General features: G+C 43.1%; 1 protein-coding gene across 1 annotated transcript; it reads right to left on the bottom strand.

Annotated features, from left to right (window-relative positions):
• Positions 1 to 12,229: 12,229 nt before the first annotated feature.
• On the bottom strand, positions 12,230 to 13,401 carry LOC306835156 (uncharacterized protein; the record flags this gene model as incomplete). Its single annotated transcript, XM_079361583.1, has 2 exons — positions 12,230 to 12,248; positions 12,338 to 13,401. The coding sequence occupies 2 exons, from the start codon at positions 13,399 to 13,401 to the stop codon at positions 12,230 to 12,232; spliced, it is 1,083 nt and encodes a 360-aa protein (XP_079217709.1).
• Between the last annotated feature and the right edge of the window lie 203 nt (positions 13,402 to 13,604).

The following is a 13,604-nucleotide window of genomic DNA, read 5'->3' as shown; positions in this document are numbered from 1 at the left end:
ATAATCCACAGGAGTCCGGTGATTCCCTTGGGCCTCCTGGACCAACCTTTCAACCTCCCAACGAGCTGCCCCCACCCCACAAGAGGACTGCAGGATGGTTTCCTCCAAGACATCCTCAACAGGTGGAGAAAACTGCCGAGACAGATCGTCAGGCTCAACGTTCCAAGAGCCTGGGCGGTAAGTGAGGGTAAAGTTGAAGCGTCCCAGCAACAGAGCCCAGCGAGCCTGGCGTGAATTGAGCCTGCGGGCAGAACGAAGGTAAGAGAGGTTCTTGTGGTCTGTCCATACCACAAAGGGATGAGTTGAACCCTCCAACCAGTGCCGCCACTCCTGCAAAGCCAACACGACAGCCAGCAGCTCACGGTTCCCCACATCATAATTCTTTTCAGCGGGAGTGAGACATCGGGAGGAGAAGGCACAGGGATGCAATTTCTGATCAGCGGCAGAGCGTTGGGAGAGAACAGCCCCAACACCAGAATCCGAGGCATCAACCTCAACAACAAACTGACCAGAGGGGTCAGGGTGAGATAAAACAGGATCTGAAGAAAATAAACTCTTTCATTTAACAAAAGCCCCTTCTGCTGCAGAAGACCAAATGAAGGGAACCTTCACCGAGGTTAGCTTGGTCAGTGGTGTAGCAACTCTACTATAATCGTGGATAAACCTTTGATAGAAAGTGGCAAACCCTGGGAATTTTTGAAGTTGCTTTCTTGTTGTAGGAGTGGGCCATTCGGCCACTGCCTGAACCTTGGCAGGGTCGGTCTTGATTTGCCCCTTCTCCACAATAAAACCAAGAAAACTGACTGAGGACACATGAAACTCACACTTTTAAGCCTTTACAGAGTCTGTTCTCTAATAGTCTTTGCAGCACAAGTTTAACGTGTTGGACATGCTCCTGAAGTGACTGGGGAAAAATCAAAATGTCATCTAAGTACACAAATACAAACCTGTTGAGCATGTCGCGGAGAACATCATTAATGAGTGCCTGGAAGACGGCAGGTGCATGAGTCAACCCAAAAGGCATTACAAGGTACTCGAAATGCCCCAAAGGTGTATTAAATGCAGTCTTCCACTCGTTTCCCTTCTTAATTCTCACCAAGTGGTAGGCGTTTCGGAGGTCCAACTTGGTGAAGATGGTGGCTTTGTGGAGGGGGCGGAAGGCAGAGTCCATGAGAGGAAGAGGGTACTTATTCTTTACAGTGATGTCATCAAGTCTCCTATTATCAATACAGGGCCGCAAAGTCTTCTCTTTCTTTTCTACAAAGAACAATCCCGCCCCTACTGGAGAGGAAGAAGGGCGGATGAGTCCAGTAGCTAAAGAGTCAGAAATATACTTCTCCATGGCCTCCCTTTCAGCCCTGGAGAGGTTGTAAAGTCTGCTGGAGGGTAGAGACGCGCCAGAGAGAAGGTCTATACCACAATCGTATGGTCTGTGAGGCGACAGTGATAAAGCACGGTCCTTACTAAAAACCTCCTGGAGGTCACGATATTCAGATGGAATGGACGACAGATCAGCCAGTTTTGGAGGGCTAGGTGTGGTAGTGGCAGTGGTGGGTATCGCAAAGTGTAAGCAGTGGGAATGACAGAACAGACTCCAATTAGTAATGGTTAGCGTAGACCAGTCTATGTGTAGGCAGTGGAGCTGAAGCCAGGGGAGGCCTAACACGAGTGGTGATGTGGAAGACCAAATGATATATAACGAAATGGTCTCATGATGGTTACCGGACATAACCAAGGTTATAGGGCCAGTGTGGTGAGTGATACGGGCGAGGAGTCTACTGTTGAGAGCAAACATGTCCTTAGGTCTGGGAAGAGGCTCAGATGGTAAGTGGTGCCGGGGAAACAAAACAAGAGTCAATAAAATTGTCATCTGCTCCAGAATCCACCAGAACTTGGAGCGAAACAGAGGTCTGACCCCAGGAGACAGTACCTTTTAGGGTTCAGCCAGACGTTCCCAGCAGACCCTCACTACACGTTTGGGCCTGCCGAGTCTGACCGGCTTCCTCCCCTGCCAGCGCATCCAACTCACCACCAGGTGGTGATCAGTTGACAGCTCAGCCCCTCTCTTCACCCGAGTGTCCGAGACACACAGAGGTCAGATGACACGACCACAAAGTCTATCATCGACCTCCGGCCTAGAGTGTCCTGGTGCCACGTGCACTTATGGACATCCCTGTGCTTGAACATGGTGTTTGTTATGATATTATTAATATGATTGATTTTAATGTTTCATAAATGGATTCTTTTAACGTGAATCTTTTGGCTCCTTTTTGGAAAAGTGAAAGTTGAAGTTTGGGTCATTGAAAGCGGTGATAAGCTGGCGGCCTGGGTGTGAATCCATCCTGTAGTTCCTTTTCAGCAGGTCATTCCCCTCTCTCTCTCTCTCTCTCTCTCTCTCTCTCTCTCTCTCTCTCTCTCTCTCTCTCTCTCAAAAGCAACAAAATATTTTGTTGCTGATCTTGTTAAATTTTCAACAAGCTTGTGTAACTGTTTGTAACTATGAAAAGCCATTAATCAGTTTTTTTGTGTGCATTTCTTACTTATTCATCACTGCTTGTCTAAAAACGTTTGTTTAATGTTGTTCTAAAGACGAATAAATGTACAGCAAATAATTCTTTGAAATGGTGGTCTGATCACCAAGCAGCAAGGTGTTGACTCACTGTCTCCATCTAGTGGCATGATGAACACATCACAGTAACAAAACTTCCTTTAACACAGATGACTGTCTTGGGGCTGCATGGTTGAGCAGTGCTGCTACCTCACAGCGAGAAGGTTCCTGGTTGGGTTAGGGTCAGCGTATGTTCTCTTCTTGTACTCCAGCTTCCTCCCACAGTTCAAACACATGCTCATTATTTTAATTCCTGACTCTAAATTCGCCCTCGGTGTGAATGTAAGTGTGACTGGTTTTCTGGTTCATGACCTCCTCCTCTCCTCTGACTACTCTCCATCCTCATAGATTGTATCTGATGTGGTGGTCTGACAGATGTGTAGATTGTGGTTGTTGTGGTGGTCTGACCGTCACACATTGGGAGAAGATCACATTAATGTCTTAATGATGATGACATCATTGACTGTAAAATCTGAAGCTCAGGTTTGACTGTTAATGAGTTATGATAATTTCTTTAAATGAAGCTGTTGAACCATCTAATTCTTATCAGCAGAGCTTTACACAGTCTATTAGTTATCATATATTTTTTTCAAAAAAAGTTAAAATGGTCGTGTTAGTTTACTCTTTGAATCTTTGACTTTGTGGTCAGAATAAAATGAAGCCGTCTGATTGATAAAAATATCTTTTATTGAAGAATAAAAACAGAAAGTTGCAGATGAGATGAAGACATGCTGAGCAAACTGATTCCTAAAAACACATTATTACTCAATAATGATTCAATAAATGTAGATTAGATTACATATAAAACATTAATCACTGAAAATAACATCAACATGAATCAGAACATTTGTGTCAGCTAAATATTTGATTTCAAACAAACATTTAGAAACTTCTCCAAAAATCAAAACAAAGAAAACTTGATTTTAAAAGTGAAAGTTTGATTCACCGTCAAAAGATATTTTACTTTCTAAAAGCTGCTAACCTTCAAACTGACGACAACGAGCTGCATCGCAAACGACTGCTGTGTTGTGTTCTGTCCGTCATCACGCTCTTCAAACTGATCTCAGCCTACTGCAAACAAGCAATACCACTCCTTACCAGCAGGTGGCAGCAGTATTATATTTTTTCACACAAAGCAGAAAACTTAAAGTTGAGGAAACACAAATGGGATGTTTACACTCTTTCATCATTATGTTCTGGACGCATTCGTAATGACCACGACTTGATGGAAACATGGTACAGGCGAAACATGAGAAGAGACTTCTGTAAACACCCTCTTCATGCCTTGTTGACTGACTGTCTGTCTCCAACTGGTCAACACCAGTTCAACATGTTAAATCTGACAACAAAACCTTCAACAAGCTCCGAGCAGTACTGACCAGAACCACAGACTTTACCTGGAAGCCCTGTGTACCTGCCTTAAAAGTTCTGCTCTCTCTTAATTCAAAGCTCTTTATTGGCTTGAATATGTAAATATATTACCAAAGCATGAAAGAACAAATAATGCAATAATAATAACCATGAATAATAATAACAAATCAAAAGTAACAGTAACTGTTGAACCAACTATTCTCTGGGAGCAGAATGATCAATACAGATCAGGTACCAATCCCATTCAATGTCTGATTCTCAGTGTGAGATATGCTCTCAGACATCATTTCAAATGAATATACTGATGATTTAGGTTTTTAGAAGCACCAGGAACATTTACCCAAACTGCATCCCAGTCTAATTCATGTCCCATTTCGGATATATCTCTGTCCCAAGCTTTCATTCCTGATGTGGGCAAATATTTCTGGGAAAGGAATCAAAACTTAACTAACTCTAACCCCAATTTTAAATTTACAATGTGATTACATTTAATTTTATGTGTAACATTAATATTATGATTTGATCTTTGTGAGGATTTAAAGTTTATATCAACAAGAACGCCATGTTTCAATCAGAGCTTCTCAAAATGATTTTCTTCATCTACTCAAACGTTCATTTAACATCTCTGCCAGCAGCTTCAGCCAGATTACCGAACTTGTACCGCAGCGCTGTTGTGGATCCCTTCACTCGACTCTTCATCTCCTCCAGTTTCTCGACCTTCTCTTCGTCTCCGTTCTCCTTCATCTTTTCAATCAGGAAGTCCAAGTGGACAAGAGTGGACAGAGAATCAACATTCAGAGCGATCTGCTCCAGTCTGAGAACATGATCGTAGGACTCTTCCAACCATCGATCTTTGTCCTCTTTAAGTTTGTCCATTATCTTCTGAAGTGTTTCCAGAAGGCTTGTTTTCTCTTCACAGTCTGCTTTACTTTGGTCATACTTCTCTTTCACGTCTTGATGAGTTTTCTGACGTTTCCTTGTATTCTGATCATATATCCACTTTTCCTTCACATGATCAGACGCAGGGCATTTCCCTGTACAGACAGTGCAGCGACCATTACTCATCACCTGACAGTGTTCGGGATACCAGGCCATCGAGCATCCAGGGTAGTGACAGTTCTCCTCACAGACTGTACAGCACACAGCTGCTTCATAAAAAACCAACCACCACATTCCACCACTGATTGGTTCTTTGTCTTTGTAGACCTCATCCTCTTCTACAGTGAAGTTCTTGTTGCTCTTCATCTCTTGTTCATGTGTCTTCAGGGCTTCCTGAGTCTGTTGGATTTCTCTCTGTTTTAATTCAATCAGCTCAACTCGCTCTTGCAGGTTTTGGATCGAGGCTTTCAGTTTGATGCGTTTATTCAGAACGGCCACAGTTGTTTTCAGCTGCTGTGGAGGCGTTTTTAACAGAAACTCTCCAAACTGGGACATTCCTTTCATTGATCCATCATATGCATGTTTAAGGATTTGTTTGCTCTCTTCTGTTCTTTCTTCATTTTGAAGGTTATTAAACAGGAAGTGAACAGGCTGCTTCTCTTCATCTTTGGCACACTTGATGTTTACTACTTCAAGGGCTTTAAGCAGATGTTCAGGTGTTATTCCATTTGAGTGTGTGAAGAGACAGACAATGTTGTTCTCCATGTTTTTTCCAAACAGAGACGTCACTGAATCAAGGATGTACCTGAAACGATCACTCAGGCGATTCTCGCTCGCTTTCAGCACCAGACCCACGACATTTATCTCAGAAACTCTGTCTTCTGAGCGGAACAAGTCAGATAAACTATTTGTGATGTCGTCATCATGTTCAATTCCTCTGGTGTCTCCGTATCCAGGAGTATCAATGATGGTCAGAGAGCAGGACAGAGTTTTATCTTCAAAACCAAAGAGATCGTACACGATCACATCTGATGTCTGACTTTCAGTCTGACCTCTCTCCTCCTTCTCTATGATCTCAAACCAGACATCGTCGTCCCACGTCATTCCCATGGCGTAGTTGACCAGAACGTTGATCAGAGTAGATTTTCCTGTTCCTATTTCTCCCACAAGCAGGATGGTTTTGTGTACTTCGGTTGGATCTCTTTCACCAAGAGTCATTCTTGTTATGGTCCCAATCTTCTCTTTCTTTGGTGTCAGCTGGTAGACATCAGGAGATCCTGGACGGATCAGGTGTTTGCAGGTGATGTTGTCATACCTGTTTGTTGTGTTTCTGTTGAGAGGTGAAGACATCCGATCAAAAACCAGAAAACATGGACAAAGAGATCCAAATGGGATCTTTTAATAAAAGAAGTTCCTGCATTTTCACACCACATGGTAACCTTTCACAACAATAAGTCTGAATGTGAGTCCATCTCAACATTGAGCGATTATAAGAAGAAGACCTGGTCACCTTTCAGTTCCCCTTATGGAGGCTACAGACTGAACGGTAAAGTGATTTTCAGGGACTCAAAGACCCCGTTCATTGGATTTTTAATGCTGATTCCCGCCCTGTGCACAGTGGTGTTCAGCTTCTCCTGTCTGGACGGAGGTGTTAAGTCCCACACTGAAGAACAAAGCTGTAAAAAAAATGCTTTTTTCATTCTGAGACCACTGAACTGAACAAGCTGTAACCATATTTCCACACATGTTTTCATTTATGTACATATTTGTACCCTGCATGAAGAGATTCTTTATTTGTTTTTTTCATTGATCTTATCAGTTCAGACTTCTCTCTCCTGTATGTATGTATGTGCAAACAATCAGCTTTAAGTCTGAGTGGACACACAAGTGTTGACAGGAAGTGACCAGAAGTGCTGACAGGAAGTGACCAGAAGTAAAGCACAACAGCTGTTTTTCACAGTGAAGTCACCTGAACCAACAAACATCCCACACAGATCAGATAAAAACATGATAACCACACATTAAGCACTCATTGAACAGCTGAATCTTAAATGATTATTATATAGTTGGACCGGTCAGTGTTGAATGTGCGTGGAGAGTTCCTGAGGGAGGGAGGGAGTTGTGTAGGAGACTCTGACCCAGCAGGTTCAGTGCTCAGTTCTGTAATGCGGCTAAAAGATGTTGCCGTCTATAGATAGGGCTCGGCTCCTTCCTCTAAGCGTCTGAGGCTCAGAGAAGGAGTGTGATGGTGAAGGATATCAGTGAGGTAGGAGGGGGTCAAGGGTTGTATGTGTGAGGAGCAGAATTTTGAAGGTAATCAAATAATAATGTTGGAATCTTTGACTTTGTGGTCAGAATAGAATGAAGCCGTCTGATTGATAAAAACATCTTTTATTGAAGAATAAAAACAGAAAGTTGCAGATGAGATGAAGACATGCTGAGCAAACTGATTCCTAAAAACACATTATTACAGATTCAATGAATGTAGATTAGATTACATATAAAATACAAATCACTGAAAATCATCAACATGAATCAGAACGTTTGTGTCGGCTAAATATTTGATTTCAAACACACATTTAGAAACTTCTGCAAAAATTAAAACACAGAAAACTTGATTCACCGTCAAAAGATATTTTACTGTCTAAAAGCTGCTAACCTTCAAACTGACGACAACGAGCTGCATCGCAAACGACTGCTGTGTTGTGTTCTGTCCGCTGTTTAAACTGATCTCAGCCTACTGCAAACAAGCAATACCACTCCTTACCAGCAGGTGGCAGCAGTATTATATTTTTCTCACAAAGCAGAAAACTTGAAGCTGAGGAAACACAAATGGGATGTTTACACTCTTTCATCATTATGTTCTGAACACATTCGTAATGACCACGACTTGATGGAAACATGGTACAGGCGTAACATGAGAAGAGACTTCTGTAAACGCCCTCTTCATGCCTTGTTGACTGACTGTTTGTCTCCAACTGGTCACCACCAGTTCAACATGTTAAATCTGACAACAAAACCTTCAACAAGCTCCGAGCAGTACCGACCAGAACCACAGACTTTACCTGGAAGCCCTGTGTACCTGCCTTAAAAGTTCTGCTCTCTCTTAATTCAAAGCTCTTTATTGGCTTGAACATGTAAATATATTACCAAAGCATCAAAGAACAAATAATGCAATAATAATAACCATGTAAAATAATAACAAATCAAAAGTAACAATAATAACTAATAATAACAGTATTTTAACAGGAGTACTCATAATAATAATAATAATAATTAAAAATAATGTTTTGTTTTTTAGCATGTGTGTATAAGATTAACACAAGTGTGTGTAAATGGGTTTTAATAATAATAATAATAATAATATATTTTATTTGAGGGCGCCTTTCAAAAAACCCAAGGACACCTTACATGCAAGGTTTTAAAAAGACAATAAAACATAAACATAAAAAGGTACAAAAAAAGAGATTCACATAACAACAATAAAAAAGGGAGTGGAATGGATGGAAATTAGAGGGAGTAGGCTTTTTTGAACAGACGGGTTTTGAGACGTGATTTAAAGATTGTCAGAGAGTCAATGTTACGGATGTCAGGTGGGAGGGAGTTCCAGAGGTGGGGGGCTGAGCGACTGAAGGATCTGGACCCCATGGTGGTCATGCAGGCAGGAGGGATGAGAAGGCTGAGGGAGGAAGATGATCTGAGGGTCCGACTGGGTGTGTTTATGTGGAGGAGTTCAGTGAGGTAAGAAGGTGCGAGGTTATGGAGGGCCTTGAAGGTTATGGAGGGCCTTGAAGGTTAGGAGGAGAGATTTGTATATAATGCGGTCTGTGACAGGGAGCCAGTGGAGCTGTTGGAGAACAGGGGGGATGAGGTTTGTGAAAGGTGTTGGACCAAGGACCGAGCCTTGGGGAACACCAGAGAAGAGTGGGGAAAGCTGGGAAGTGAATGTTTTTAACTGAATGGACTGAGTGCGGCCGGAGAGATATGAAGAAAACCAGTCCAGGGGTGTGCCTGATAAACCAATGGATGCCAGTCTGTGGAGGAGGATGGAATGGGAGATGGTATCAAAAGCCGCAGTCAGGTCGAGGAGGATGAGGATGGATAGGAGTCCGGAGTCTGCTGACATCAGGAGGTCGTTGGTTATTTTGAGTAGGGCAGTTTCAGTGCTGTGGTGGGGGCGGCCACCGGACTGGAACTTCTCATAGAGGTTGTTATTGGAGAGGTGGGAGTAGATTTGTGGCAACTGTTTTTCCCAGGATTTTTTAAATGAATGGTAAGTTTGAAATGGGACGAAGGTTATTGAAGTTGCTGGGGTCTGAACCAGGCTTTTTGAGAAGTTATTGCAGCAGATTTCAGAGGTGGGGGGACAGAACCAGATATGAGGGAGGAGTGGATGATAGAGGTAAGCAGAGGTGCCAGGCAGTGGAGACAGGCTTTGACCAGGGGTGTCGGGAAGGGGTCTAGTTGGCAGGTGGATGGTTTAGATTTTCTAATAAGATCAGGTATGTCAGCAGGGGAGGGAAGGTGGAAACATGAGAGTGGTTGACACAAGGGAGCTGGGGGAACAGGAGGGAGTGGACTACAGGAGGTGTGACAGGTCAGTTTCTGATGGATGTTTTCAATTTTTGTGCTGAAAAAGTTCATGAGTGAATTACAGTGGGCAGTGGAGTGGAAGTGTGGGGGAAGAGAGTCAGGTGGGTGGAGGGAGTTGCTAATTAAAGAGAACAGAGTCTGGGTGTTCCCATCACCAGCACTGATGAGAGTTGTGTAGTAGTGGTCCTTGGCTGTGTTGATTGAGTCCTTATAGAGAAGATGGTAAATGGTAAATGGACTTGAGCTTGTATAGCGCTTTTCTAGTCTTCCGACTACTCAAAACGCTTTTACACCTACCCATCACACCTATCCAGTATCTATCCATTCACGCACATTCATACGCCCCAGACGCAGCAGGGGGAGCAATTTGGGGTTAAGTGTCTTGCCCAAGGACACATCAGACATGTTGCTCGCAGGAGCAAGGAGCTGGGGATCGAACCCTCAACCTTCCGATTGAGGGGCAACGACTCTACCAACTGAGCCACAGAAAAGTGTGGTGGTGGTACATTTCCATGTGAACAGTTAAGGTGGGTTTTATTGTACAGTCGCTGTAGTTGTCGTCCTTTAGCTTTGAGGAGGCGGAGTTGGGGTGTGAACCAGGGAGCAGAGTGGGTGAATGATACGGTCCGGGTTTTCAGGGGAGCCAGTGAGTTCAGCAGAGTATGGAGACTGTTGTTGTAGATGGAAACCAGTTCATCTGTGGTAGTGGGGTCTTGATGGTTGGGAGGGCTTCAATGCTCGTGGTGAGAGTTGTCATATTGTTGTAACACCCAAATTTCCCCCATTCGGGAATCAATAAAGTTTATCTTTATTCTTATTGATGTTCTTGATACTTTTCGTAACAAGAACATCAATAAGGATAAGGATAAACTTTATTGATTGACCAATGATTGACCATTTTTACTACTCCTTATTGATGTTCTTGATACTTTTCTTATCAAGAACATCAATAAGGAGTAGTAAAAATGGTGCGTGTAAGTTTAATTTTGGAAATAGTGAGATTTAAATTAATAGATACAAACATGTGGTCAGAAATGGGGAGATCAGTTGAGGAGCAGTAAAAAGGGGAGACACCGGAGCAGCAGACCAGGTCAAGAATATGACGCTTTGAGTGGGTGTCAAAATTAATAAACTGATGAAAATCAAAACTGTCAAGGCAGGATGTGAAGTCCATCGTGAGGTTCAGGTTCAGATTGTCCATGTGGATATCATAATCACCAAGCACAATGACATTGGGAGAGAGGGTGCAGAGGTGGGTGAGAAGTGAGGAGAATTTGTTGATAAAATCCTTATTATTTTTGGGTGGGCGATGCACAGTGGTTACTATGATTGGTGCTGGTCCTGTTATTTGCAGAGAAACTGATTCAAATGATGTGAATGAAGGGGTTGAGAGAGGCAAGACCTTCCATGTTTCCTGGTAGATTATCACAAGACCTCCCCCTCGGCCGATGAGGTGGGGCTGACAGAGGTAAACAAACCCAGGTGGTGTAGCCTCGTTCACCTGGGAAAAGTCATTCTGTCGCTGCCAGGTTTCTGTCAAGCATAGGAATTCCAGTTTACGGTCGAAGAGGAGGTCCCGGGGGAGAAGTCCTTTGATCGTGAGAGAGCAGATGTTGAATAGTCCGACGTGGACACGGCTGCGGTCAGGGGCAGTGCTAAGGTTAGCCGACCTGGCTAGGTTGGCTAACACACCACAGTCCGCTGTATGCGGATTTGTATGTCGCTCATTCCCTGTCCCTCAGATTGTGTCCTGTGCTGGTTTCTTGTGTCTTCCTGGTTGCTAGTTTGTGGTCACTGAGCCTGTACCTGGTGAGAATCTGTCTTGTTCCAGTTATGTTTCTTCACATTGTGTTATAATTAATTTTACTCTGATTGGTTTTTGGAGAGTAACACGCCCGGACACAACATGTATAAAAGAGTCAACTGTTCTCTGGGAGCAGAATGAACAATACAGGTCAGGTACCAATCCCATTCGATGTCTGATTCTCAGGGTGAGATATGCTCTCAGACATCATTTCAAATCAATATACTGATGATTTAAGTTTTTAGAAGCACCAGTAACATTTACCCAAACTGCATCCCAGTCTAATTCATGTCCCATTTCGGATATATCTCTGTCCCAAGCTTTCATTCCTGATGTGGGCAAATATTTCTGTGGAAGGAATCACAACTTAAGTAACCCTTACCCCAATTTTAATGTGATTGCATTTAATTTTTATGTGTAACATTTATATTGTGATTTAATCTTATGGAGGATTTAAAGTTTGTATCAACAAGAACGCCATGTTTCAATCAGAGCTTCTCATGATGATCTTCTTCATCTACTCAAACATTCATTTAACGTCTCTGCCAGCAGCTACAGCCAGTGTACCGAACTTGTACCGCAGCGCTGTTGTGGATCCCTTCACTCGACTCTTCATCTCCTCCAGTTTCTGGACCTTCTCTGCGTCTCCGTTCTCCTTCATCTTTTCAATCAGGAAGTCCAAGTGGACAAGAGTGGACAGAGAATCAACATTCAGAGTGATCTGCTCCAGTCTGAGAACATGCTCGTAGGCCTCTTCCAACCATCGATCTTTGTCCTCTTTAAGTTTGTCCATTGTCTTCTGAAGTGTTTCCAGAAGACTTGTTTTCTCTTTGCGGTCTGCTTTACTTTGGTCATACTTCTCTTTCACGTCTTGATGAGTTATCAGACGTTTCCTTGTCTTCTGAACATATTTCCACTCTACCTTCACATGATCAGACGCAGGGCATTTCCCTGTACATACAGTGCAGCGACCCTTACTCATCACCTGACAGTCTTTGGGATACAAGGCCATCGAGCATCCAGGGTAGTGACAGTTCTCCTCACAGACTGTACAGCACACAGCTCCTTTATAAAAAAGACACCTCATTCCACCACTGATATCTTCTTTATCTTTGTAGACCTCATCAACTTCTACAGTGAAGTTCTTGTTGCTCTTCATCTCTTGTTCATGTGTCTTCAGGGCTTCCTGAGTCTGTTGGATTTCTCTCTGTTGTGATTCAATCTGCTGAACTTGGTCTTGCAGGTTTTGGATCGAGGCTTTCAGTGTGATGCGTTCGTTCACAACGGCCACAGTTGTCCCCAGCTGCTGTGGAGGCATTTTTAACAGAAACTCTCCAAACTCTGACATTTCTTCCATTGATACATCATATGCATGTTTAAGGTGTTTTGTGTTCTTTGTGTTCGTCCTTTCTTTATCTTGAAGGTTATTAAACAGGAAGTGAACTGGCTGCCTCTCTTCATCTCTGGCACACTTGATGTTTGTTTCATCAAGGGCTTTAAGCAGATGTTCAGGTGTTATTCCATTTGAGTGAGTGATGAGACAGACAATGTTGTTCTCCATGTTTTTTCCAAACAGAGACGTCACTGAATCAAGGATGTACCTGAAACGGTCACTCAGGCGTTTCTCGCTTGCTTTCATCACCAGACCCACGACATTTATCTCATAAACTCCGTCCTCTGAGCGGAAAAAGTCAGATAATCTATTTGTGATGTCGTCATCATATTCAATCCCTCTGGTGTCTCCGTATCCGGGATTGTTAATGATGGTCAGAGAGTAGGACAGAGTTTTATCTTCAAAACCAAAGAGCTCGTACACAATCACATCTGATGTCCGACTGTCAAACTGACCTTTCTTCTTTTCCTTCTCTACGATCTCAAACCAGACATCGTCGTCCCACGTCACTCCCATGGCGTAGTTGACCAGAGCGTTGATCAGAGTAGATTTTCCTGATCCTGTTTCTCCCACAAGCAGGATGGTTTTGTGTAGTTTAGTTGGATCTCTTTCACCAAGAGTCATTCTTGTTATGGTCCCAATCTTCTCTTTCTTTGGTGTCAGCTGGTAGACATTAGGAGATCCTGGACGGATCAGGTGTTTGCAGGTGATGTTGTCATGCCTGGTTGTGTTTCTGTTGAGAGGTGAAGACATCCAATCAAAAACCAGAAAACATGGACAAAAAGATCCAAGTGGGATCATTTAATAAAAGTAGTTCATGCACATTCACAGCACATGGTAACCTTTCACAACAATACATCTGAATGTGACTCCATCTCAACATTGAGCGATTATAAGACCTTGTCACCTTTCAGTTCCCCTTATGGAGGCTACAGACTGAACAATAAAGTGATTTT

The sequence above is a fragment of the Symphodus melops genome, assembly GCF_947650265.1.
Source record: "Symphodus melops genome assembly, chromosome: 14".
In the NCBI taxonomy this organism is placed as follows: domain Eukaryota; kingdom Metazoa; phylum Chordata; class Actinopteri; order Labriformes; family Labridae; genus Symphodus; species Symphodus melops.
This window is presented reverse-complemented; position numbering and strand designations above follow the sequence as displayed.